We start from the raw sequence: 25,845 nt of genomic DNA, 5'->3' as shown, positions 1-25,845 counted from the left end.
TATATATAACGGTGACCTGTCACAACTTGAATCATACTTCAAAGTGACACCGAACTTAAACCATAATAAACAACTCATCATAGACCCGTCATACACCAAAATCCCACCATTAATTAGAAACTAAACTCCCTAACCCTCAAACTCAATAAGTAACACGAACTCCTTGGTATCTAAGAATCTCACCAATAAGCTCTCCTTTACCCGACCCGACGTACCTCCCTTTAATCTCTCCATCTCTTATGAACAAAAACGTAGGCACTTCGACAACGTCCATGTCTTTCAAAAACTGCATACAGCTCTCGTTCTCATCGCCGTTCATTCTAGCGAACACCGCCGTGTCCATTTTCTTCGACAACTTGATCACTGTGGGATAGACTTTCACGCAAGGTCCACAATGCTTCAACCCCACGTCCAGTACAATCAGCTTGTGATCCTCCTTATGGTCTTGTATCAGCTTCTCCACATCCTCCCTGCTGTGTAGCTGAACAACTCCTGAATGGTTGTCGCCATAGTATAATACGTCGCCCTCCAGCTGATCCGGCCCGATCCCTTCCTCCTCGTGGATCTTCTCCATGTTCTTGTAGAAGCTGGAGGGCGAAAAACGATACTTTCTTAAGTGATTTTAGAACGTAGGAAGCGTTTTATTTTAAAGCTAAACTCATCTCTAAACTTAATCCATGCACGTATTTTAATCACCATTACGTTATCTCACGTCATTAAATGGAATAGATTTATTTTTCATTTAAAGCTAATTTTTTAATAATTTTTTTTGTGAAAAAATTATTCTTTATTTAGAATTTAGCATATTTTAATATAATAATTTTATTAAATTCAATAAAATTAAGATTTATGTAAATTAAATAGGATTAAATTTAGATATTTAAAAACCAAATAAATTATAAATTAATTACAAGAACAATTTTACCTGAAGTGAGGAACCTTTTCGATTTTCTCTCTGTTACAGAGCTCTTTGGTTTGCTCCGATTCATCGCCCATCACCAAAATGAACTCCACATCGTTACACGTTTTGCTGAGTGTCACCATGAACGGGTACATCCGGCTGCTCTGCGCGCTGTGTGAGGCGGCGAATTCCACCACAACCAGCTTGCTCTTGGCTTTCTTAAGGGCTTCATCGAACTCCTCCGCGCTGTGGACTTGCTGGACTCGCTCATCGCCGGTGGGTTTCTTCACGCTCGGAGCAGCGGTGGCTTTGATTGTGAAGCCGCGGCGGCGGTGGGAGAGGTGTAAATTGGCAGAGAAGGCGGTGGGTTTGATGAGATTGGGGAGGAGGGAGGCGCCGGAGAGGAGGCGGTTGTTGTGGGTGTGGAGAGAGAGAGAGGGTGGAGGTGTGGTGAGAGAGTGGGAGAAGGAAGCCATCGGAGTGCGGCGGAGAAAGGAAATAGAACAGGGGAGGCTCTGTTTCTGCTCTGCTCTGCTCTGAATTGCAGGGGATGGCTATGGAGTTATCAAGAAGATCTTAGTGAAGGGGGAGCTTTGGATGACCACACATTCTCTTTGTGGCTGTGGTTTGTTCAAATTGGATGTTTTTGAGATGATTTTTTTTGTTTTGTTTCTCGTAATATCTTCGGTTCGGGAAGCTAAGATTTATATTTCGGGACCCGTCATATGATTTGAGAACGTAGCTTTTTGAACTCTATAATAGAGCTCGTTTCATAATGAAAAAAAGTAACCAATGATACCTCTATGGAAAATGGGTCGAAAATAGCACGGGAGTGAGACTATCTGTGTCACGACCTAAATTTTGAGATTGCGAGAAATTGGGTAATGATGTAAAAACGAAATTAAACACAAACAAAACAAAATAAGCCAAAAATACAGAGAGACATTCCATATTAGTACCTACCAAAAGTTCTAAGTTATTCAATAAAAAGGTATAAAAAAAAATATAATAATAATAATAAATACAAAATCACCCCTAAAAAGATTACAACTAACCGACACTTCGAGTTGACACTTCTATGTGACAGTGCAGCTCCCCTAAAAGATTACAACTAACCGACACTTCAGGTTGACACCTCTATGTGACAGTACATCTCCCAAATACCTTCCCACCTCGACTGGAACGTGAAAAAGAAAGAAAAATGGGTGAGGATCGTGAGATCCCACATTGATTGATTCGAGAAAGGAACAAGTGTCAACAAGAACACTGACCCCAAAAGGAGGAGGATTGTGAGATCCACATCGATGGTAGAAGAGAACGAAACATTATTTATAAGGGTGTAAAAACTCTCCCAGTAAACATGGTTTAAATTTTTTTTAGAACAAGTCCGAAAAAAAAATATGGTAGCAGTAAGCTTGAACGGTTATAATAATAATAATAATAATATTTATTATTATTTTAATTTATTTATTTATTTTTTAAAAGGAAAGAATTAAATGTCAGAGCCCACTAACTAATTAGTTGTATGTTCCCAAAGCTAAATTTCATTGACCATTAAATATATATTTTTTTTTATTTTAATCGTTAAATAATTTGGTCAACATTTCTCTCTTTTTTCTCCACGACAAAAATGTAGAACACCGACAATACAATTCAACCTAACACGGCGCCGTTTCCCTGTTCGGAGTACACGATATAAGTCTCAATCGCCGCCGTGTTAAACCCATTGAAATTGGACCCAGCCGCCGCCGTGTAAGCTCCCATCTTCGGCCAAACCAGCCAATCTCCAACTTCCAAATCCGGCAGCTGGTATCCTGTCAAAACAGTGTCCAATCCGTCGCACGTGGGGCCAAACACGGTGCTGCCGTACATTTTCATTCCGCCGCACGTGGGGTTTTTCCGGTTAGATTTCAAAGCCAACGGCGTGCAACTCACCGTCGCGTGATCGTACAGTATACAGTTCATTGACCCGTAAATCCCGTCGTTAATCCAATACTCTCGGTGATCGCCTCTTACCCTTTTTCCGATGACATTGACGGCCAGAGTGAACGCCGATTCCGCAAAATACCGACCAGGTTCAGCCATGACGGTGATATTCACCTCCGCCGGAAAATACTCCTTCAGGGCTGAATTTATCGTTACGGCCGCTTTTTCAAATTGGGGTCCGGCGGTGAACCCGCCGCCGATGTTAAGCACATTCATAGGCGGAAGGGCAAGTCGGACCGCCGTGTCGAAAACCCCTCTCGCAGCGGCGATAGCAGAGGAATAAGCCTCTGTTTCAGCATCCCCACTTCCAATATGAAAAGAAACGCCAACGACGGCGAGATCAGCCGCTTTAGCAGCTTCAAGAAGAGGGATAATTTCATCCGGCAGTGCGCCGTATTTCTGACCCAATTGGCACCGAGCGCCGCGATCTTCAGGCGGTTTGATCCGAAGCAACAGGGAGGTTTTCGGGTGGCAGGAACGGATTTTCTCGATTTCATAGACAGAATCAAAAGTGGTGAGATTAACGCCGACAGCGGCGGCGAATTTGATATGGGATTCTGGTTTACAAGGATTGGCGAAGACAATTCGGTCGGGGGAGACGCCGAGAGCTAAAACGGCTTGGATTTCGGATGTGCTGGCGCAATCAAAATTGGAGCCAAGGGCGGCCATGGCGGCGAGGAGAGCCGGGTTGGGGTTGCATTTGACGGCGTAGAAAGGGCGAACGGTCGGAAGAGATTGGGTCCAGAGGCTCATGAGGGCGGTGATGGTGGCTAAGTCGAAGATGTAGAAGGGTTCGTTGGGGTTGTCGGAGCTCAGGGCGATGGATTGGAGGAAATGGAGGAGGCCATGTTGGGGAATCGGAGTAATGGATTTTGGGCTGAGGCCTAGTGCGGTTTGGAGGAGGAGGTGGTCGACGGCCATGGCGGCGGACAAGAAGAACACTTCGGGAATTGGAAACAGAGGAGGGGAAGAGTTCTATAAATACAGCCCAAATTATAAAATATAATATAATTAATTACAACTTTATTGACCGTTGGATTTGTTACAAAAATTTTAATTTTATTTAAAAATTTAAAAGTACTTTCCATGTATTCTTTTAAAAGTTACAATATTCTATCCTTTTAAATGAATAAAATTTTAAAAATTATAATTATCATACACGCAAAAAGAGAATGTTGTCGGGAGTTGCTGGTCGGTGCAAAGTCGTAGGTGCAGGTCAGCTGCAGGGTTCTCAAGTCGAATTCGGGTCAGTTAGGCTAGTTCGTGTGATGCATCTCCCCTGATGCCTGATGCGTGTTCTCTGCAGCTTAGAATGTGTTGCGCAAATTGAGAGTTCAGATCGGTAAACCCTAATTTTTTTTCTTCAAAATAGTCAATTATTCGTTGATGTGGACGGAAATTTTGTTAATTGGAGGAGAAACTTGCTTCCCACGCTACCAATTCATAGCATTCAAAAGCCAATTGGCCCCCAATTGTGAGTTTAATTGTTAGTCCAAAGGGGTGGTGGGCGTATTAGAATTGGGGTTCAAAGCTATGCCATTTTAGTCATATAGTGCCTAATATTCAATTGAATACAAGCTTGAAAAATGGGAGACAAGAACCCAATAATGGAAATTTTGAACTAACAAGACCAAAAAGTCTCAAACTACCTGCCGCAGCCAACGAGTCTATCACGAAACATTTTGGGTTTGAAAATTGATTCGGGATGGTGTGTTAGGCTCATCGAGTTTCGTTTGATTGGTTGTTTTAAGTCTGTCGTTAGAATGTCCCTCCTCTGGGTTAGACTGAAGTGAGTTCGTCACTAGATGAAAGATCTTTGGTTGTGAGATCTCACGTCAGTTGGAGAAAGAAAGGAAACATTATTTATAAGGGCGAGGTTCCTCTCTCTAATAGACGCGTTTTAAAATCTTGAGATTGATGATGATATGTAATGGCCAAAGTTGACAATATCTATTAGCGGTGGACTTAGTGGTATCCAAGTCAGACATTCGGTGGTGTGCCATCGAGAACGTTGGGACCCCAGAAGTGTAGATTGTGAGATCTCACATTGGTTTGGAGAGAGGAACGAAATATTCCTTATAAGGGTGTAGAAAGCTCTCCTCAGTAGACGTATTTTAAAACCATGAGGCTAATGACTATACGTAACGAGCCAAATCAGACAATATTTGCTAACGGTGGGCTTGAGCGGAGAATTGTAATACAATATTTTTTTTTTTTACACTAACAAAGTTTTTGGGACAAGAATTGTAATACTAGAAATTATTGGTAGGAGGTGACATGGCTCATAAACGATCTGAGTAAGCAAGATGAGTGGATATGGAGGACGTGGCAAACCCATTGAAGTTTGACCCAGTTGCTGACGTGTAAGCACCCATGTTAGGAAACAACAACCAATCATCCACCTCCAAGTCAGGCAGCCAGTAAGTAGTCGAAATTGTATCAAAAGCATCGCAGGTTGGTCCAAACACAGTGGATTTGTACAGATCAGCATTTTGACACGTCAGATTTTTAGGGTTAGAGGTGGTGGCTAATGGTGTGCACGTGACAACCGCATGATCGTTGACTATGCAGTTCATTGAACCGTATATCCCATCAGTTATCCAATACTCCCGGCGATCTCCTCTCACGCGCTTCCCGATTATGTTCGCCGCCAATGTAAAACATTTCTCTGCAAAAAACCGCCCTGGCTCCGCCATGATCACCAACCCTTCTTCCTTGTAGAAATGCTCCGATATCGCTTCTTTGACGGCCGCCACCGCTCCGTCGAAGTGCGGGCCGGCCGTGAAACCGCCTCCGATATTGAGCACCTGTTAAGAATTTAAATATCTAAATATTTGACTTTTTATTATAGTCAAATATTAACGCTATCATATTTGTCCTTTTCTTACACTGAAATAGATTGCATATGCTATTTTTATTTATTTGATTCTGTAAATGATTATAAATAGATAACTTTCACCATCATTCACGTGTCGTGGTTTTAGCAAATTTTTTTATAGAAGACCGGTTCGATAATACCCTTTGCAATTTTACCTTCATTCTCGACATCCCTAGTCGAACTGTAGCATCAAACACGGCTTTGATGGCAGCTATGGCGATACGATAAAGGCCCGCGTCGCTACCTCCACTTCCAATGTGGAACGAAACGCCAACGACATCGAGTTCTGCAGCTTGAGCAGCTTGTAGGAGCGGCACTATCTCGTTCGGGAGTGCACCATACTTGGAGCTCAATGGAGACCGCGACGTAGTGTCCTCCACGGCTTTGATTCGGATCAACAATGAGCATGTTGGGTGGCATCGTTTAATCTTTTTTACTTCCGCTATCGAGTCGAAAGTCGTCAAGTTAACACCAACACTTGCCGCGTACTTGATGTGGGACTCAGCCTTGCATGGGTTGGCAAAGATGATTCGATCCGAGGACACACCAAGAGCTAAAACGGATTCAATCTCGGCTCGACTAGCGCAGTCAAAACTAGAGCCAAGAGCAGCCATGGCACCAAGAAATGCAGTGTTGGGGTTGCACTTGACGGCGTAATACGGCTGAATCATTGGTAGATGACGAGCCCAGTGGTTCAGGAGATTGATGAGGAGGCTAAGGTCAAGTATGTAAAAGGGTTCTTTGGCTTCCTTTTGGCTCCAAATAATGGATTGAACCAAACCCAAGATTCCATTTTTATTGAGCCAAGTGATCTTCCGACCATTAATCCCCGGAGCCATTTGTAAGCTCTGTATGCCGCCACCTGTCTCCGCCGCATTTGCCGGAGAGAGTTGCTCCATGGTCATGAGGAACAGCTATTCTATTACTTGGAAATTAAACCTAGTAATTGTCAAAATAATTTTGATATCTAGAAACTAAATTTATTTGGAATCTAAAATTTATAAATAATTTTAGAAAGGTTTCTTATAAATTAAAAATAAAAAACACGATATAATTATCTATGAGTGTTCATATGATTCAATAACTCAACCAACTCGAACTACTCAACCCAAATCATAAAAGTTGGATTGGGCTAGACTTTTTTCGGTTGGGGTTGGGTTGAATTTTTAGAAAATTAAAAATTTGGTTCGGTTCCCAAGTTGACATTGTTTTAGTTGGGTCAACAAACCAACCCGAAAATAGGGTTATAAGTCAACCCAACCCAACCCTACTCTACTTATTACGAAGATTAAGAATATTTGACCTTTGTAACCAGTGCTAGTGATGCATTATTACTTGTAAATGTTTGATATTCGAGCTTTATGAGATCCCAACCTACCCCAATCCGAAAATAGAGAGTTGTGTTGTGAACTCTATTTGGATTACTCGGGTCACCAACCCAATCGGTCTAAATTTTCTTTACAATAACGAATTATGTTTGAGCAGAGTTTTCAATAGATAAGACACTATTACTATACTATAAGTCACGGTAGCTTTGAACAAGAAATATCAATAAAAATTTCTCGAGAGAAAATCACCTGTAATCCCTATTTCGATATGTCGATGTAATCGATAGAAAACGGGTCGAAATAACACATGGAGAACGAGACAATACCTTAAAAGAGCAGTTTGAGACAGCAAAGAGAATGTCGGGAGGAGGAAGAGCTGGTGAAGGTGACGTGGAAATGGGATTGCATTAGAAAAAGTGGGAGAGGGCCTTTTATATACGTGGAGATGTGGTAGCTACAAGATAGATATTTACAAGCTTTATGTTGAATAAAATAGATATTTACGATTAAAATATTTAAATCTCGAAATTAATAATATCATTAATGTAATTAAAAAAAAAAAACACGTCGAAGGCCCGACCATGTCGCTCCCGCTATTCAACCAGTTGTCTTCCTCGCTCTCTCTTTTCTCTACTTCTCATCCTACCGTGCGACTTTGTAGTGTGAGAGTGTGAGATAATATACACTTCGTAAACACTTTGATTATTGTGATTGGTTGCCACTCGTTTAATCGATATTGTTTTCACTTAAGTTAAAATATTATAAAAATGAACCGAGGTAATAAAGTAAAAATAATGCTAATTAATTGTTATTAATTAGTAATTTAATGTTTTCATAATTGATTATTGCATTTACATTACAATAATGAATGGAGTTATTATATCATTTTAATATAAAAATAAGTATAATTTTAACAAATTAATTTCTTGCAATAGAATAATTAAATTAATACACTATTAACTTTTAATGTAATTTTATTGGCTGTAAATTTAATACAGATGTGTTCGGTAACTTGTTCGACAAGACTTTATTTACCATTCTAATAGACGATGTTCGAGGTAACTTGTTCGACAAGACTCTAGTTACCGTTCTAATAGGTGATGTTCGTGATTTTCATTCTAGCTCACTTTTGTGGCTAAACCATAGATTTGTGTACTAATATGCATGCAACAAATCACAATTGTCCCGTTCGTGCTCGCACAACTGTTCAATTACGGGTTTTGCCCTTGTGATAGTTGTAGCCATGAATCGTGGTTAGTAATTCATTTCTCTACCGTTCTAAAGTTTTTTTTTAGAGTGAAAAACTATATTATAATATTGAAAAAAAATTATACGAGAGCTTATTTCCATGAAAATAAATGAAATGTTTTACGAGAATAAATATTGAAATAAGAGGTGGAGACATAGATGGGATCGAGAAGGACTACTTGTGCCTACGCTTCGACATCTCTATTTATCAATTTGGTCCAATCTGAGTGGTTCAACAATTTGGATGGATCGATTCAATGGTTTTATTTTGATTTAGGATTTGTTCAACAAATTTTCTGTGACATCCTACAATCCCACATTGGTTGGGGAGAAGAACGAAACACCCTTTATAATGGTGTGGAAACCTTCCCCTAGCAGACGCGTTTTAAAGCCTTGAGGGGAAGTTCGAATGGGAAACCCCAAAGAAGACAATATCTGCTAGCGATGAATCTGGACCGTTGCAAATGGTATCAGAGCCAGACATCGGATAATGTGCCAGCGAGGAGGTTGTTCCTCGAAGGGGGTAGACACGAGGCGAGGAGGTTGTTCCTCGAAGGGGGTAGACACGAGGCGATGTGTCAGTAAGGACGCTCGGCCCTGGGGGAGTGAATTGTGATATCCTACAATCCCACATTGGTTGGGGAGAAGAACGAAACACTTTTAGTAGAAAAGAGGACAATTTCTACTAGCGGTGGATCTTAACTAATTTTCGTTTTTTAAATTTATCTTGAGTTATATTATAAAGTTCAATATTTATTCCATCAAATTCGACATATATAATTCAAAAAGACATGGAGAATATTAAGGATGTCACATGCATATAAATGAAACTAATTACCATATATTAAAATGTGTTTTTTTAAAGTGCATTAATTTATAATATAAAACCTTCTGATAATTTTTTTATTAAAAAAAAAAACTAATTTTAAATTTTTATTTATATTTTTAAAACCGTATTTTCTTTAAAAAAAAATGAAAATTTTATAATAAAATAATAATAATAATAATTTGAAATCTCAAACATTATACTGATATCCTTAAGTTCATAATATTTCAGATCTTCAAATTTCGATGAACGAGAAAACGAAAAACAAGAACAAAAAAGCGGAAGTACCTCAAAAGGGTTTCGATATCTTTCGACGAGACACTTAAATTTCGAAGATAACAAAGAAAGAGCAGCTAAGATATTGGCGCGGCTCAATCAGACTCAGCTACGGTTTAAACCCACTACATGCACGACGTATTGATAGTGTAATCGTACTTGTAGGTATCGATCTGAGTGAACCGGGCCAATATCAAAACGACTATTTCAAGCTAAACGAAGACGATCGGGAGTTCTCGTTCACAAAATGGCTTATTGTAAGAAGAAGAAAGAGAGGTAAGTAGGGAATGTGCAAGAAAGATGAGATTTAAGGGAGAAAAGGGTTTAGGGTTTGAAGGATGGCATTAAAGGCAATGGACAACCAAAACCCTCCAAAAGGACCAAATGCATTCAATGAGGTATCAGAAAAGGGTGGGCAGCCATGGATGATGATGATATTCAAACTCATCAAGAAAACCCTAAGGACTTAATGGCTTCTTTCATCCCTATGTTCTCATTTGCCTTTGTTGTCGTCTTTTATAGAGGGACGGGATGTTCTGTGGTATCCCACATCGGTTGGAGAGAGGAACGAAATCTATCTGTAACGGACGTGTTTTAAAAACCCTGAAGAAAAAGTCTGAAAAGAACACTCAAAGAGGACAATATCTGCTATACACCCGAGTAAAAACGGAGTAATACCTAAGATTGCATTTGAAAGTTACTACTTATACTAACTCTCGACATTCTTCTGCGATATAGTCACGTTATTAAGAGTGAAAACTATCCCCACGGACTAATACAAGACCTTTCAACATTTTATATGCATTTAAGGCACCGAAAAGAAAGATGTACCTTGTTGGTATAGGTGGTAACTTTCAATTGTTTTAAGCCTTATTTAGCCATCAGTTCTCGGGATTTCTCTCGTTCGGGTGTGATCTCATTTCATTATGCACCTCTCATTTATAGGAACTTTTCGTAGCTCCATATTTTAAAACCCGATCTTATGAGTGATAAAAATATAATTTTTTGAAACAATATTTTAGGTTATGAAATATCATAAAAATATAGGGGGGAGATTGTAAAATCATTAAATGAATGGGGAAGAGAGTAATATTGGAAGTCTCTAGGGGTGTGTCTCCAATTAACTTCTAGGTTGTTGGTCGTTTTTGGCTTTTTCTTTTTCATCATTTATTATTTTTCAGTAAAATTTGTTATTATTGGCTGTCTCTACAGATTTTTTAATAATATCTCTTAATTTTTATTACATTATATTACCATAAATGTACATATTTCATAATAAATGTCTTAATTTTCCGTTCATTCTTACAGAGTCATAAAGAGATGCTTGTTTTTAGTCAGGTTAACCTTGTTGGATAATGAAAGTCACACGTCAGCTAATTTGGAGAATGATCATGTGTTTATAATCAAAAAATACTATCTGCACTGACATGAGGTCTTTTGGGAAAGCGCAAAGCAAAGCCACGAGAGCTTATGCTCAAAGTGGACAATCTCATACCATTGTAGAGAGTCGTGTTCGTCTAACATGGTATCAGAGCCATGCCAATAGATTGGTAAATCTTCAAATATCGAAGAAAGGACTCCAAAAGAAAAGGAGTCGAGCCTCGATTTATATAAAATTAAATATTAAAATATTCATCAAGATATTGATATATCAGTAAATCAAAAGAGTTCGACTATTAAAAATAATTAATTGACCGGGTTTAATTTTTAAATATCAATTGATATCTTCGTTATCAAATTCAAATGCTATTTATATTTTATTAATATTAATAGATATATATCCTTTTAAGTTTTTAATTAAATATTTTTATTTATTTTAAATTAATAAATTTAAAATACTATGGCTTATTTATTGATTGTCTCTAAATTTAGCAATTTGTTATTTATACAACGATTTTTGTCTGGTTATTAAATTAGTGTAGTAAAAGTCTCTAATTTTAATTTTGGAGTCAAATAATTATATTTTAAAATTATGATATATTAATAAATGGGTTAGTCAAAATTAATTCCAATAAATAATTAATTGACTATAAATAATCCGAATAATTAATTATAATTAGTAAAAATATTTTTATGGAGTAGCTAATCTTAAATTAATTAATAATCCTACTTCTATACCCATTTAACTAATAATTTTATAAAGAATTGATATATTTATTTAATAAAATTATATTTCCCACGGATAATTTACCGGGATCGAGTTCATGCGAGTAATTTTTTTCTCGTTTATTATTCTTTTAAAAAAAAATACAATTATTTTAAAAGTTTTATTTTTTTAATATAATTTTTATTAAAAATTGTATAATAATAATAATAATAAATTGATAATATAATTAAATTTTAATATTACTATTTAAATACTAATCTCAAATTAACTATTTTTTTTTTAAACATTCATTATTTATTTAATTTATTTTTTGTTCATCCGCGTCTGTTTTGCATGTTCTTCAAAATATTACTTTATATAGAGAAAAGATAAGGTTAAAAGTGAGAATCAGCACACAGAAGCTTAAACCCAACCATTACTCTTCTTTCTTTAGCAATGGCGACGCCGGTGAATGTGTTCGGACCGCCGTTATCCACCGCCGTATCCAGAGTCCTCGCCTGTCTTCTCGAGAAGGATGTTCCATTTCAGATCTCGCCGGTGAACATGGCGAAAAAAGAGCACAAGAGCCCCGAATATCTTAAGATTCAGGTTCATTTTAGTCGTAAATTTCCGATTCAACTCTCGTTTTGCTCGTAATTTCCGATTCAATTCTGATTTTGCTCGTAAATTTCCGATTCAACTCTGATTTTGCTCGTAAATTTCCGATTCAACACTCGTTTTGCTCGTAAATTTCCGATTCAATTCTGATTTTGCTCGTAAATTTCCGATTCAACTCTGATTTTGCTCGTAAATTTCCGATTCAACTCTCGTTTTGCTCGTAAATTTCCGATTCAATTCTGATTTTGCTCGTAAATTTCCGATTCAACTCTGATTTTGCTCGTAAATTTCCGATTCAACTCTCGTTTGACTCGTAAATTTCTGATTCAACAGCCATTTGGTCAAGTCCCTGCGTTTCAAGACGAAAGCATCTCCCTCTTCGGTAATTGATCTTCGATTCGGTCGCTATTTTAAACTTGAACTTGTTCATCGATTACGAACCCTAACGTTTCCGATTGTGCGATTCGGCGCAGAATCAAGAGCAATCTGCCGATACGTTTGCGAGAAACACGCGGAGAAGGGGAATAAAGGACTGTACGGACTTGATCAGTTACAGAAAGCTTCGATCGATCAATGGATTGAAGCGGAGGGGCAGAGCTTCAATCCGCCGAGTACGATTCTAGGTTTTCAATTGATTTTTGCGCCGAGGATGAATGTTCCACAGGACGAGAAGGCGATTAAGGAGAGCGAGGAGAAGCTGTCGAAGGTGCTTGATGTGTACGAGCAGAGGCTGGAACAGAGCCGATATTTGGCCGGAGATGAGTTCTCGTTGGCCGATCTTTCTCACTTGCCTAACATTCATTACTTAGTGAATTTGACGGATAGGGCGGAGCTTTTCACGTCGAGGAAGAACGTGGAGCGGTGGTGGAATGAGATCTCCGGGAGGGAATCTTGGAAGGAGGTGGTTGAAATGCAGAAGCAGGGATCTTCATGAGCTTTGTTTTTGCATTTGATCGAATATTTGGGAGATAATAAAGGGTCGTGTGTTCTTCGTTTTCTAAATAAAAATTAAAGAGTTATAACTATTAGTCTTTGAATTTCTCCCTCTCAATCAAATTTATTTTACGAAACATGTTGTTAATACAGTGACTTCTAATTATTCTAATTATTTTAAATACGAACAGGTAATGAATTATTTTAAATACGAACAGGTAATGACCCAATCACATCACTAGCAAATATTATCATCTTTTTTTGGGCTTATCGTTTCGTGTTTCCTTTAGATGTTTTAAAAACGTGTATGTTAGAGACCTTATAATGTTTAGTTCTTCTCCAAACTAATGTGAGATCTCACAATCAGAATCAGCCTCCTGTGAGAATTGACACTCATTCTTTTCTCTAATAGATCTAAACTCCTAAGTCCTCACTGGCACGTAGGACCTGCACGCATTTCTTTCTCCAATCGATCTGGGCGGACGGTTCAAGCACACTATTAGCAAATATTATTCTATTTGTGCTTTTTCTTTCGAGCTTCCCTTCAACCTTATAAAAATATTTTGTTTTCATCTACGTGGAAATTCAAAAGAGGACAATATCTGCTATTCTTTGCCACCGTCGTTGGCCACCTCATACTCGGTATCTGCTATTCTTTGCCACCGTCGTTGGCCACCTCATACTCGGTGCAGTGTAAGGATTCTTCCTCGCCTGAATTTGAGCTTCCAATTGCAAAAATGGCAAAAAGATCAAAACTTCATGGTGGGTTTTTGGTTATTTTTGTTAATCTTTCTGGGATATTAATTTTAAAAATTTATTGTGTAAAATATAATCCAACAAGCAAATGGGGATGTAGCTCAAATGGTAGAGCGCTCGCTTTGCATGCGAGAGGTACAGGGTTCGATACCCTGCATCTCCATCTTCGAATTCCATTTTTTTTTTCGCTCCTCCAAATCTGATTTCTGCACCCTTCTTACTGGTTAAATTGGAGCTGCTAGATTCCGCTTCATTTTCTTTATAAATGGCCAAAAAATGGCAGTCGTTTTATCAACATATCCAGAAAAGGAAGGTGTGGGAGAATTGATTGAGGCCTCAAACATGTGGAACGATTCAGGTGGAACGGAAGCTGTGGAGGAGACGATGAATGCTGTTTTCAAGACCGAAATTTTTGATGAAGGTTTGAAACATGAGATCAAACAAGATGAATGATTTTGATTTCTTCAACGTACAGTCTTGTGATTTGGTGGTTGTGTAGCAAAATCAAAGCTAAGACTAGGAATGCCCACGCTGTGTTCGACGAAATGCGTAACAGAGGACTTGAAGCTGATAATTCAGCACAAGGTTGGGACATAGTGGGAAGAATTGAGAGTCCTAATTGTTGGATGATGAAAGTCCTACCTCGGTTAATTTAGGGAATGAATGTTCATGAGTTTATAATCAAATAATACTATCTCCGTTGGTACGAGGCCTTTTACTATCTCCGCTAGTACGAGGCATTTTGGGAAAATTCAAAGCAAAGCCATGAGAGCTTATGCTCAAACTGGACAATATCGTACCATTGTAGAGAGTCGTGTTTGTCTAACATGGTATCAGAGCCATACCCCTAAACTTAGCCATGATAATAGAATCCTCAAATGTCGAACAGAACTCCAAAAGAAGGAGTCGAGCCTCCTTGAAGACATAGTAAAAAATGAATAAAATTCCAAAAGAAAAAGAAGTTGAGCCTCGATTAAGGAGAGACGTATTTTGTTCGAGGGGAGGTGTTGGATGATGAAAGTCACACATCGACTAATTTAGGGAATGTTCATGGATTTATCAAAGAATACTCTCTCCATTAAGGCCTTTTGGGAAAGCCCAAATCAAACCCACGAGAGCTTATGCTCAAAGTGGATAATATTACACTAACAGGTAACAGGAAAAATCAGGACAGAACATGTTACTATCAAAAATGTATTTGGTGAAGTCAAACGTTAATTAAAACAATGCTTCCTCAGAGCGAGACAGATTCAATCATGCAATCATTGAGCTGGTAATGTCATAGAATCTATATCATCTTGCGATTCAGAACGCTCATCCTTCATATGTTTGCTCAATCTTCTCAACTCTACACGTATATTAACAATCTCTGGATGTATCTGGTCGCCAACTACAAACACATGAACTTGACTTTTCAATTCAATCCAACTACAACCTGGATCCTTATTCACCCCTCGAAGTTTCATCGCCCGTCTCACCCGTTCGACATCATCGGACCTTCCCAATGCAGCATAGATACTAGATAACAACACATAAGCAGACGATTCTTCTGAACCTAACTCCATTAGTTTCTCACCTGCATACGCTCCTAATTCATAATTTCGATAGTTTCGACACGCTCCTAGCAAGATACGCCATAGATACATACCGTGATCAATTGTTGCAGATTCTATGAACTCTTTCGCTTCCAATAGCTTACCAGCACGGCTTAGAATGTCTACCATGCAAGCATAATGCTCGACTCTTGGAACAATGCCAAACTCACCAAGCATCATCTTGAAATAGGCTTTACCTCTTTCTACCAATCCCATGTGGCTGCACGCAGAAAGAATGTTCACGAAAGTAACGTAGTCGGGTTTTGTCGGGCCTTGTCGCATCTCTTCGAAGAGTTCAAGGGCCTTAAGACCCTCTCCGTTTTGAGAAAGACCGGATATCATTGCATTCCATGACACAATATCTCTAGTAGGCATCCTCCTAAACACCAGGTTCCCATCTTCTAAACTACCACACTTTGCATACATTGTTGAAAGTGCACTCCCAACTGGAACTTCTAGATTGAATCCATACTTAATTGTACGGGCATGGATTTGCTTACCTTGTTCTAAAGCAGCAAGGCTTGAACATGCTCTCAAGACACTGGCCATGGTTAACTCATTTGGCATAATCCCTTCCATTTGCATTCTACAATACAGAGTCAAAGCAATTTCATTTTCACCATTTTGAACATATCCTCCAATCATGGACGTCCACAAAACAATATCGGGTTCTTTTAAGTAATCGAACCCCTTTCGCGCATCAACTAGGCTTCCAGATTTAGCATACATATCAACTAAAGCTGTCATTATATAGATTTGGGATTCATATCCCATCTTCAAGGAATAACCATGCATTTGTTTCCCTTCTTCCAGAGCACCCAAGTCACTACAAGCATTGATCACCCCAACAAAAGTAAACTCACTAGGCTTATTCCCATTAAAATGCATATAAGAAAACAACTTCAAAGCCTCATGCGAGTTCCCAGCTTGTGAATAGCCAGTTATCATAGCTGACCATGTAATAGAGTTCTTATCACCAGACAATTCAAATGTTTTAAGTGCATCATCTAAGCACCCACATTTAGCATACATTGTAACAAGAGCGTTCCCTACAGAAACAATCGATAACAATCCATTTTTAAGGGCAAGACAATGAATTTGCTTACCAGAGTCAACAAGTTCAGGAACCGTCAGTCCACTAAGCACACTGGTATAGATAAACTCATTATGAATTCCCTCTTCACGGCACATTAATAAAAACAATTCCCAAGCCTCAAACGCCTTCCTTTGCATTGCATACCCCGAAATCATAGTAGCCCACGAAACAGAATTTCTCTCTGGCATTCTGTCGAACACCTTACGAGCATCCAGTAAACACCCAATTTTGCAATACATATTAAGAAGCGAACTGCCGACAAAAACATCATAAAAGCTAGAAGTCTTGATAGCAAGCGCATGGGCCTGTAAGCCACCTAAAGTTTCGAATAAACTTGAAGCAGCCGTGAAAACCCCAGCAAAAGTATGGGCATTCGGCAGCGTGTTCTCCGCCCTCATTCTCTGAAAAAGCTCCATTACAAACGAAGATCCAACGGGACCCTGTTGAGAGTAGGCATTGATTAAAGAATTCCATGAAACCACGTCTTTGTTGGTTATACTGTCGAAGACAAGCTTGGCCTTCACAAGGCTTCCGCATTTAGCATACAAGTTAACAAGGCTGTTAGAAAGGTAAACTGAAGAGATTGAACCAGTTCTGAGAAGATGAGCGTGGATGGCCTTGCCCTTATGAAAATCTTTGTGACTTGTGTACCGTAAGAGCGAATTGAAGAGGGCGCGATGCTGAGGAAGAAGATGAAGACTCATCAACTCTGTTTCAATTCCAAATGAGACGCAACCGATTCAGTATTAAGCCATTTGTTATTGGGCTGCGGCATCTCGGCCCGCTTTTTTAGCCCAAATTAAATTGGGCCGGCCTGTAAACATAGGCCCGCTTTTAAGCCCAAATTCTATTGGGCAGGCCTGCAAAATTCGGCCTGCTTTTTAGCCCAAATTCAATTGGCTGGCCTGCATACTTCGGCCCGCTTTTTTAGCCCAAATTAAATTGCGCCGACCTGCAAACTTCGGCCCGCTTTTTAGCCCAAATTTAATTGGGCCGGCATGCAAACTTCGGCCCGCATGTTTAGCCCAAATTCAATTGGGCCGGACTGCAAACCTCGGCCCGCTTTTAGCACAAATTTAATTGGGCCAACCTGCAAACTTTGGCCCGCATTTTTAGCCCAAAATTAATTGGGCCGACCTGCAAACTTCGGCCCGCAGTTTTAGCCCAAATTCAATTGGGCCGGACTCAAATTTCCGCCCGCTTTTTAGCGCAAAAATTAAATAGGGCCGACCTGCAAACATAGGCCCGTATTTTTAGCCCAAATTTAATTGGGCCGCCATGCAAACTTCGGCCCGCAATTTTCGCCCAAATTAAATTGGGCCTGCCTGCAAGATTCGCCCCGCTTTTTAAGCCCAAATTAAACTGGGCCTGCCTGCAAACTCGGCCCGCGTTTAGCCCAAATTTAATTGGGCCGGCCTGCAAACTTAGGCCCGCTTTTTAGCCCAAATTCAATTGGACCGACTGCAAACTTCGGTCTGTTTTTAGCCCAAATTTAATTGGGCCTGCCTGCAAACTTCGGCCCGTTTTTAGCCCAAATTTAATTGGGCCGGCCTGCAAACTTAGGCTTAGCCCAAAATAAATTGGGCTTGTCTGCAAACTTCGGCCTGTTTTTAGCCCAAATTCAATTGGGCCGGCCTGCAAATCTTGCAAAATATATGCTAACGCTATCATTTTTTTTTTTCATAGAAGTGGTAAACGGATGCATGAGCTGAGGCTCCTATGTTCAGCCGGTCCCTTAAAAATGTAAGATTGTCAAACGGTTCATAAGGAGTCGGAAGTAAGAAGAGCCAAAGACAGGTCTAACTCACATAAAGGAAAGGACACACCTGTGGGGACTAGCCAACTATAAATAGATATCTGACTTTTGAGTAGATCGATCAGATTTAACATTTAAAAGTATAGAGACTAAAATATAATAAAATCTAAATTATTCCGACCAAACTAATTTTATTTATTTATTTTTAATTAGAGCTGAATTCGAATCCCTCGAAAGTTGGTTTAATATATATATATATATATATTATAAAAGAAAAAAAAAATAATGACGATAAATTCACCATCAATTAGGGACCTACTAGAAAAGAAAGACTTTGTCCTCTTCTTCTACTTTTCTATTAGAGAAGAAGATCCATGTTTATAAGCTCGTAGTAAAATATTACGATCTTTAAACATACATGACGTCTATCATTTTTCATTTAAACGAAAATTTCTAGTTTCCAGTTAGCTTTGCACGGCCTCAAGGCATATCTCATCTATTCGAAACCCTATAAATACACGAAATTGAAAGTTTACGAATCTGTTAAACCATTTTTAAACTTCAGAACATTATTAGACTGAAGCATAAAGGTTCATAGTAAAAAAAAATTATGGGGTGGACCAAGTTAGAGATGATTATTCTACCACACTAAGACATTGAGGGGTAATAATTATAGAATGGGGTGAATGAATGAATTGATATCATAAAACCCATCGTAATCTTCCTCATCATTTCGTTTCCGAGCTCTTAAACCAAAGTTTTTATGCATAAATTTCTGTAATTTTGGTATATAATATGGTTTTAATGTAGAGAAACAACAAAGATAAAGCAAGGTAGGGCATGATAATTGTTATGAATAATTATGAGATGCTTTTATTTCTCTTAATTCTTATGGGAATAAATGTATGCATATGGTCCACATTATGCAGCTCACAATCATTATTAATGGTGGGTTCCCATCCCATTGACCTGCACCATAGGGGCCATGGCCACCCAAACCCTAATGCCTCACCTTTTCTTTCTCTTTGTTCTTTGTCTTTCATATTAACAAAATTTGCGAAACACATAACGACAGTGTTTGTAACGTTTTATGTTCAGAATTTGTATTTTTCTACATCCCCTACAACATTCTCATATACTAATACGAGTCGTTTTAACATGTTTTGTCTTCACTCACATGCTTCCGAGTAAAATTTAAAAAAAAACACTCAACATAGAATTGCTCCAAGATCATCCTGTGCTCAAGATTACTTTCATTCGAATGTGGTTTCGGTTCATTCATGTACTTCTCCTTTACTTGGGTGTCACATAAAAAGAAGTCTCGTGTATGAATTTCTATAATGTCATTTGTTTCATCTAGTGCTAATTTGACATGGTATCAAAAAACAAGACTTAATTTTATATATTAGAGATCATGTCGTTTCTTTTCGATTAATATCGATAATCATCTATTAAAGTTTTTTTTTTTCATGACAACCTAAGTTACGATAATAAATATTGTCCATTTTGGCCCTTTACGATAGCCCGTCAACCTGATATTTTTAAAACGAGTATGTTAGGGAGAGATTTCCACGCTCTTAAAAAAATATTTTGTTCCGTATCTCTAGCGGTGGATTTGAGCTGTTACCGTGGCTAGGTCTTATTAATTTGGGTAGTAGATCTTTGGATGTGGTGCCTAGTGGCTCCTGTGCAAGTAGAAATAAGAGTGCTCCCCACCATCGCACCATGACGCTCATGCCTTTTTGTAAAAGGAAAGAAAGAGCGTTGAAGAAGGAAAATAAAGGTGACCATTTCGAGTCGCTCAAAGGCAAAGAGAAACAAAAAGCATCAACCTTTATAAAGATAGTAGAAAAAACAAGATCGAAATGAATGGAATGATGTGGGTAAGATCTTAATTCAAACCCGATTGTAGTTGTAAGATCTTACGTCAATTGGAGAGAGGAGCGAAACATTCTTTATAACGGTGTAGAAACCTCTCCGTAGGAATGCATTTTAAAATTGTGAGGCTGATGCCACGAGCCAAATGAGACAATATCGGCTAGTAGTGGGCTTGAATGGTTACAAATGGTATCAGAGCCAAACACTGAGCAGTGTGTCAACGAGGACGCTGGACCCAGGGAGTAGATTGTGAGATCCTACATCGGTTGGAGAGAGAAATGAAACATTTCTTATCTCCCTACGTTTTAAAACTGTGAGGCTGACAACGATACGTAACGGGTTAAAGCGGACGATACATCAGTGGCTTGGACTGTTACAAATGTGTGAGAGAGCTAAACACTGAACAATGTGCCAACAAGGACATTGAGCCCCAAGGGGTGAATTGTGAGGTCCCACGTCAACACCACCATTCCTTACAAGGGTATGAAAACTTCTCTATAACCGATCTGTTTTAAAATCGTGAGGCTGACAACAATACATAACAGGCCAGAGAGAACAATATATGTTAGCAATAGCTTGGACGGTTACAAATGGTATCAAAGCTCAACACTGACTAGTATGCCAACGAGGATGCTCGGCTTGAAGGTGTGGATTGTGAGATCCCACATCAACACCACCATTCCTTATAAGGGTATGAAAACTTCTTTCCAACAGATACGTTTTAAAACCGTGAGGCTGACAACAATACGTAACGGGCCAAAAAAGACAATATCTACTAGCTATCGATTTGGGCTGACGTTACAATAATAGTGGATGATTTAAACCCGAACTTTAAAAAAACGACGATGAGAAGACCTACACTTTTTTATGTTAGGTTATTTGTTTGGTAAAGGGAAGGCAAATGCTTTAATGGCAGAAGATAAAGGGTGGAAGAACAAGAAAAGGGTATTTGAATTTTGAGTCCAAAGCAAACTAAAGTCGAATTTAAATGCCAATAAGAAAGGAGAAGAAGAAGAAGAAGAATGTGTACTCTTGAATGCCATTTTAAACAACATATACCAATGGAATAAAGGTGCTTTAACTTCCCTTTTCCGTTCAACGACGTTCAAAATCAAACGATTCAAATTTCTGATCTCGAAGTTTAAACTATATGAATTTACTGTTGAGCTAAACTTACTTTATTGTGAGCGTTGCAATCTAATGTACTACGCGTTCATATAAGATATACTTTATATGAGATCCCATAATCTCATATTGGTTGGAGAGAGGAACGAAGCATTCGTTATAATAGTGTGGAGACCTCTCCCTAGAAGACCATTTTGAAAATCGTGAGGTTAACAGTGATAAGATAAGTAATGGGGCAAAGTGGACAATATATTCTAACAGTGGATTTGAGCTATTATAAATGGTATTAGAGCTAGACACTGGGCGGTATGCCAGCGAGAATGCTGGCCCCTAAGGGGTAGCTTGTGAAATCCCACGTTGGTTGGAGAGGGGAACAAAACATTCCTTATAAAGGCGTGGAAACGTACGACGATAAGTAACGGGTCAAAGTGGACAATATCTGCTAGCGGTGGCGTGGAAACGTATGACGATAAGTAACTGGTCAAAGCAGACAATATCTGCTAACGGTAGTGGGCTTGAGCTGTTACACTTCACTTTTTAATAGGACGAGACAGGTTTGGAAAATCAAAACCTACGAATGTCTTAGCATGGTTAAATTAATATCAACCTAAAAATATCCTATGTGCTTTCGGCTAAGAAGGTTAGTAGGAGTGTTCATACCATCATATGACTCAAACGATCAAAGATTACCCAATTCAAATCATAAGAGTTTTGGGTCAGTTTTTTTTTTAATTTTAACTGTTTTTTGATCCCGACTTAAAAATAGAGTTTACAATTCAACCCAATCAAAAGAAAAAAGGTTAGATCAAATTAGATTATGGTTCGAGTTACTCCCGTCACCAATTCAACCAATAAAAAATTTAGGGTTACAAGGTTAGATACCCAAATGTGATGCCAAGTGGGGGAATTGTTGGAGTTTGATAGCAACAGCTTGAGCGGTGCTGACGGGTTGCTAGCTGGTGTGTGTACCTTAAACAATAATGGGAATAACTCCAAACCACAGCCTCCCACCACCTAATATGGGTCTTCCCTGTTCGTAGTGTGATCGTTGAGATGCCAGAAACATTCATTAAATTTGTCATTAGGTTTGGTTGGGAAGCTAACTTTATGTCTTGAAACCATTAATACCCATCTCCAAAGATGTCCAAACATCCACACGTTTCATCTCTAACTCGCTATGCTATGTCGTTCACATTTAAGGTAACATACACGTACGTACTATCCTTAAATCAATAATCTTAGAGTAAAACAGACATGAATAATCTTATATGATCTCAATATTAATTTGTAAGATTTCACGTCGGTTGTGAAGGGAAACGAAATATTTCTTATAAGAGTGTGTAAATATCTTCTTAAAAGATACATTTTTACAATCGTGAGGCTAACGATGAAATGTAATGAGCCAAAATGGACAATTTTTTGTTTGTGGTGGGCTTGAGCCATTACAAATGGTATAAGAGCTAGTCACTGGATAGTGTACTAGCGAAAACGTTGGATGTCACGGTCATGCTTGTCCAAGGCATGTCGCCCATGGCCGCATGCCCATGACACGCCGAAATCCTTGCCTTGTACTACTTTATTGCTCTCTTTTACCGCGTTCATGTTGTATTATTTCTTTCTTGTTTTCTTTAAGAGTATGATATTTCGGCAAAGTCATGGCTACGCCGGATAGACATGAAATGCCTCAAAATGTACTATATGGGATGCGAACTAATTGTCAAATTCTCCCTACCCGAAAAGTTGTATACTCTTTAAGCCGTTGTTGTTGTCTTTTTGCTTGCATGCTATATAACACCACTCTCTCTCTCTCTCTCTTTTGCTTTCAAAACTCTTTTTTCGAAACCTCTCTCCCCCGCTTTCTAAAATCTTCTCTTGAAATCGAGACTCGAGATTTGTATTCACATTGCCCGACCGTATGCAACGTGATTCGAAGTAGGCTTGACTCACTCGAGTGCCACACAATCGCCAAATCTGCTGCTTAGAAACCGTAATTGTGACAGTAGACCTCCAAAAAAAACTCATCGACTATGTTTAGTACATGCTACATTGAATATGGATGCAATTTTCAAGTAATAAGGACCACTCAATTAATGCCCATTAAATAAGGTATCTGTTTTTTCTAAAACATTTCTCGTAAACGTGACTCGAGACTCGAATATAGCCGACGTTGTCCGCGACGTATAAATTTCTCACAACTAACATGTTAGTTGGGTTAAAACAAGTGTCACACAATCGCTGTCTCATTGTATTCATAAATAGCTTAGAATAGAAAATTTGTCTGGTAATGTAAACATATCTACCATTGTGCTCTCGCATTAGAATTTTTCTCTCGTAAATAATTCTTTAATGTAGGTCAGCTCCAAATCGATATCGAGCTAGTCCGGTAATATTACAATTATACCCATACACATAACATCATGAAAGGTTGCTTTCAAAGCCACACAAATCTATGCAAAAAGTGTAATGCTGTGGGAGTTAGTTCTTTTAGAAGAGGCAATTATAGCGAGAAAGAAGCGTGGGGTTTTGTGAGAGTGATGAGTGCGACTCATCGATAGACAAAAGGGAACATCCATTTTCAAGTTGCTCGCTGCCCTGCCATCACCCACCAGCCATCACCCACCAGCCATCACCCACCAGCCATCACCCATGCCATGCCATGCTCTCTAGTTTAAATATTTGTGCTAGGTCTTTTCCATTTGAATAAGACCACACCATTGAGATGGCAATGATCACGATGTTGGAGTACGAGAGTACATGAACGAATCGATATAAGATTCAAATAAATGAGACCCAGATGAAAAAAACTTAACATTATTGATTTGGAATAAATTTATTTTGAATGATCAAACACGTTGAAAGATTTAAACGGGTATATAGGAACGGTTAAATAGCGTGAGTAGGCGTGGAAACCTCTCCCTAATAGACGCGTTTAAAAAAAAAAAACTTTGAAGGGCAGCCCGGAAGGGAAAACTCAAAGAGGACAATATCTAATAGTGGTAGACTTGGGTGGTTACAAATGGTATCAGAGCTCGACACTTGCTCTTAAGGAGGTAGATTGTGAGATCCCATATCGATTGAAGGGGGGAACGAAGCATTCCTTATAAAGGTATGAAAACTTCTCCCGTGAAAGCAAAGTCTAAAGAAGACAATATGTACTAACCGTGGACGGTTTTGAAAATTATGTCTTTTTTTTTCCTCCACTAGAAAGTGCATAAGGAATTTCCTAGGATTCCATACTTAATGGTGACTGCCTGAGCTTCAAAAGTCAGTGTAGGCCACTAAACCTATATTTGGGCAAAGTTGAGATGCTCCCTAGTGTAAAGGTGATACTTAAGTGCTAGGTTGCTAGATAGACAAGATCTTGCCACGGGAGTCGTGAATGTAAGGATACGTTACTGTATATCGAACTTATAAAGAGGTTCTTAGACAGTAAAGTCTCATACCCAGAATTCATAATTCAGATTCAACACTTGATGATCTTAGTACTCTCATGCATCCGTGCAATATGATCATATTATCTACTTGACTTATTTTAAACTGTTTCTAAGAATGAAGATTATCTCCACAAACCAACACGAGTCACGTTTACTCGAACTAAATCTGTTTATAACTAGCTTATGAGAGAGCTGTGCCAAGTAACATGAACGGTTATCGGCATTTGACGTTGTTTGACGTTTAATCATGAATGTCGAGACAAATATGCAAAAAAGTTGTTTTTAAAGTGGTATATAGGGTTGAAATTGTATGTAAAAGTTTATTCTCTTTAATTTTATGTTGGTGAGATAATATATAAAGTCATGGAAAAAGGCATGTAAAAAGTTGGCTTGAAAAGGGCACGAGTGCTATGTGGGTTGGTTCCTACTTTTTTTGTATATTTTAAAGTTTTATCCAAATATTCGGAATATATCTATTTAGTTTCTGAAGTTTCACGATAGTCGAGTAATGGTAAAATGATGTAGTAGCTAAGAGTGTCGATTTATTGACTAAACGCTCCCTTCTCTTCTTCTCTCTTGTTTTCGATGGACTCGTTATCGTCGTTATAGAAGCCTCCAACCATCTTGAAATAGCCCTCCGACTAGGAACGTTCCAAAAGAACGATAGGGTATCTCAACTTTGTCGAATTGCATAAACACAAAATTTTTAAAACATTAAGCAACTTTGTCGAACCGTGTTTTTAGGTGCTATCAATACTGTTAGTTTGACGTACGTGATGACCTACGTATTCTTCTACATCTCACACGACATGATCATGTTACATATTTCTTGTTTCTAAAAAATAACGATTATCCTCACAGACCAAGTACGAGTTTTTCTAGCATGTTTTGTCCTCTCTCACATGCATCTGAGAAAAATTCTCGAGATATCACTCAACGTAAAATTACTCCAAACAAAACACGCTTAAAAGCTACTCCTCAACTTTACAAAGTTGTACTCTTTTTCGTTTGGGAAAGAAACTTTTCTATCAACACAAATAAAAAGTTTGTGAAACATGTTAAGAAAAAGTATACATCACAAATAGTTTCCCAAACACTTTAATTATCCAAAGTAAACCTTACTTT

The 25,845-nt window shown here is 38.5% G+C and overlaps 5 protein-coding genes and 1 non-coding gene across 6 annotated transcripts; 2 read left to right on the top strand and 4 right to left on the bottom strand.

Moving 5' to 3' along the window:
- Positions 1-34: 34 nt before the first annotated feature.
- Positions 35-1,474, bottom strand: CDSP32 (chloroplastic drought-induced stress protein of 32 kD). Its single transcript, XM_023682771.2, has 2 exons — positions 926-1,474; positions 35-587 (listed from the first exon to the last, which is right to left on the bottom strand). Exons 1-2 carry the CDS (start codon positions 1,375-1,377, stop codon positions 143-145), a joined length of 897 nt encoding a protein of 298 aa, XP_023538539.1. The 5' UTR covers positions 1,378-1,474; the 3' UTR covers positions 35-142.
- A 940-nt stretch (positions 1,475-2,414) lies between these two features.
- Positions 2,415-3,884, bottom strand: LOC111798957 (ornithine decarboxylase). The gene has a single exon (XM_023682315.2). It carries the CDS (start codon positions 3,806-3,808, stop codon positions 2,555-2,557), a length of 1,254 nt encoding a protein of 417 aa, XP_023538083.2. The 5' UTR covers positions 3,809-3,884; the 3' UTR covers positions 2,415-2,554.
- Positions 3,885-5,156: 1,272 nt separating this feature from the next.
- Positions 5,157-6,670, bottom strand: LOC111798766 (ornithine decarboxylase-like). Its single transcript, XM_023682092.2, has 2 exons — positions 5,921-6,670; positions 5,157-5,694 (listed from the first exon to the last, which is right to left on the bottom strand). Exons 1-2 carry the CDS (start codon positions 6,668-6,670, stop codon positions 5,170-5,172), a joined length of 1,275 nt encoding a protein of 424 aa, XP_023537860.2. The 3' UTR covers positions 5,157-5,169.
- A 5,246-nt stretch (positions 6,671-11,916) lies between these two features.
- Positions 11,917-13,175, top strand: LOC111798768 (glutathione S-transferase F10). Its single transcript, XM_023682094.2, has 3 exons — positions 11,917-12,138; positions 12,481-12,529; positions 12,621-13,175. The coding sequence occupies exons 1-3, from the start codon at positions 11,986-11,988 to the stop codon at positions 13,079-13,081; spliced, it is 663 nt and encodes a 220-aa protein (XP_023537862.1). The 5' UTR covers positions 11,917-11,985; the 3' UTR covers positions 13,082-13,175.
- Positions 13,176-13,926: 751 nt separating this feature from the next.
- TRNAA-UGC (transfer RNA alanine (anticodon UGC)) lies at positions 13,927-13,999 on the top strand. The gene has a single exon. It is a non-coding gene; the product is annotated as a tRNA-Ala (tRNA).
- A 990-nt stretch (positions 14,000-14,989) lies between these two features.
- LOC111798202 (Tetratricopeptide repeat (TPR)-like superfamily protein) lies at positions 14,990-17,246 on the bottom strand. The gene has a single exon (XM_023681209.2). The coding sequence runs from the start codon at positions 17,229-17,231 to the stop codon at positions 15,099-15,101; it is 2,133 nt and encodes a 710-aa protein (XP_023536977.2). The 5' UTR covers positions 17,232-17,246; the 3' UTR covers positions 14,990-15,098.
- Between the last annotated feature and the right edge of the window lie 8,599 nt (positions 17,247-25,845).

The sequence above is a fragment of the Cucurbita pepo genome, chromosome 7, assembly GCF_057944985.1.
Source record: "Cucurbita pepo subsp. pepo isolate OVF chromosome 7, ASM5794498v1, whole genome shotgun sequence".
In the NCBI taxonomy this organism is placed as follows: domain Eukaryota; kingdom Viridiplantae; phylum Streptophyta; class Magnoliopsida; order Cucurbitales; family Cucurbitaceae; genus Cucurbita; species Cucurbita pepo.
This window is presented reverse-complemented; position numbering and strand designations above follow the sequence as displayed.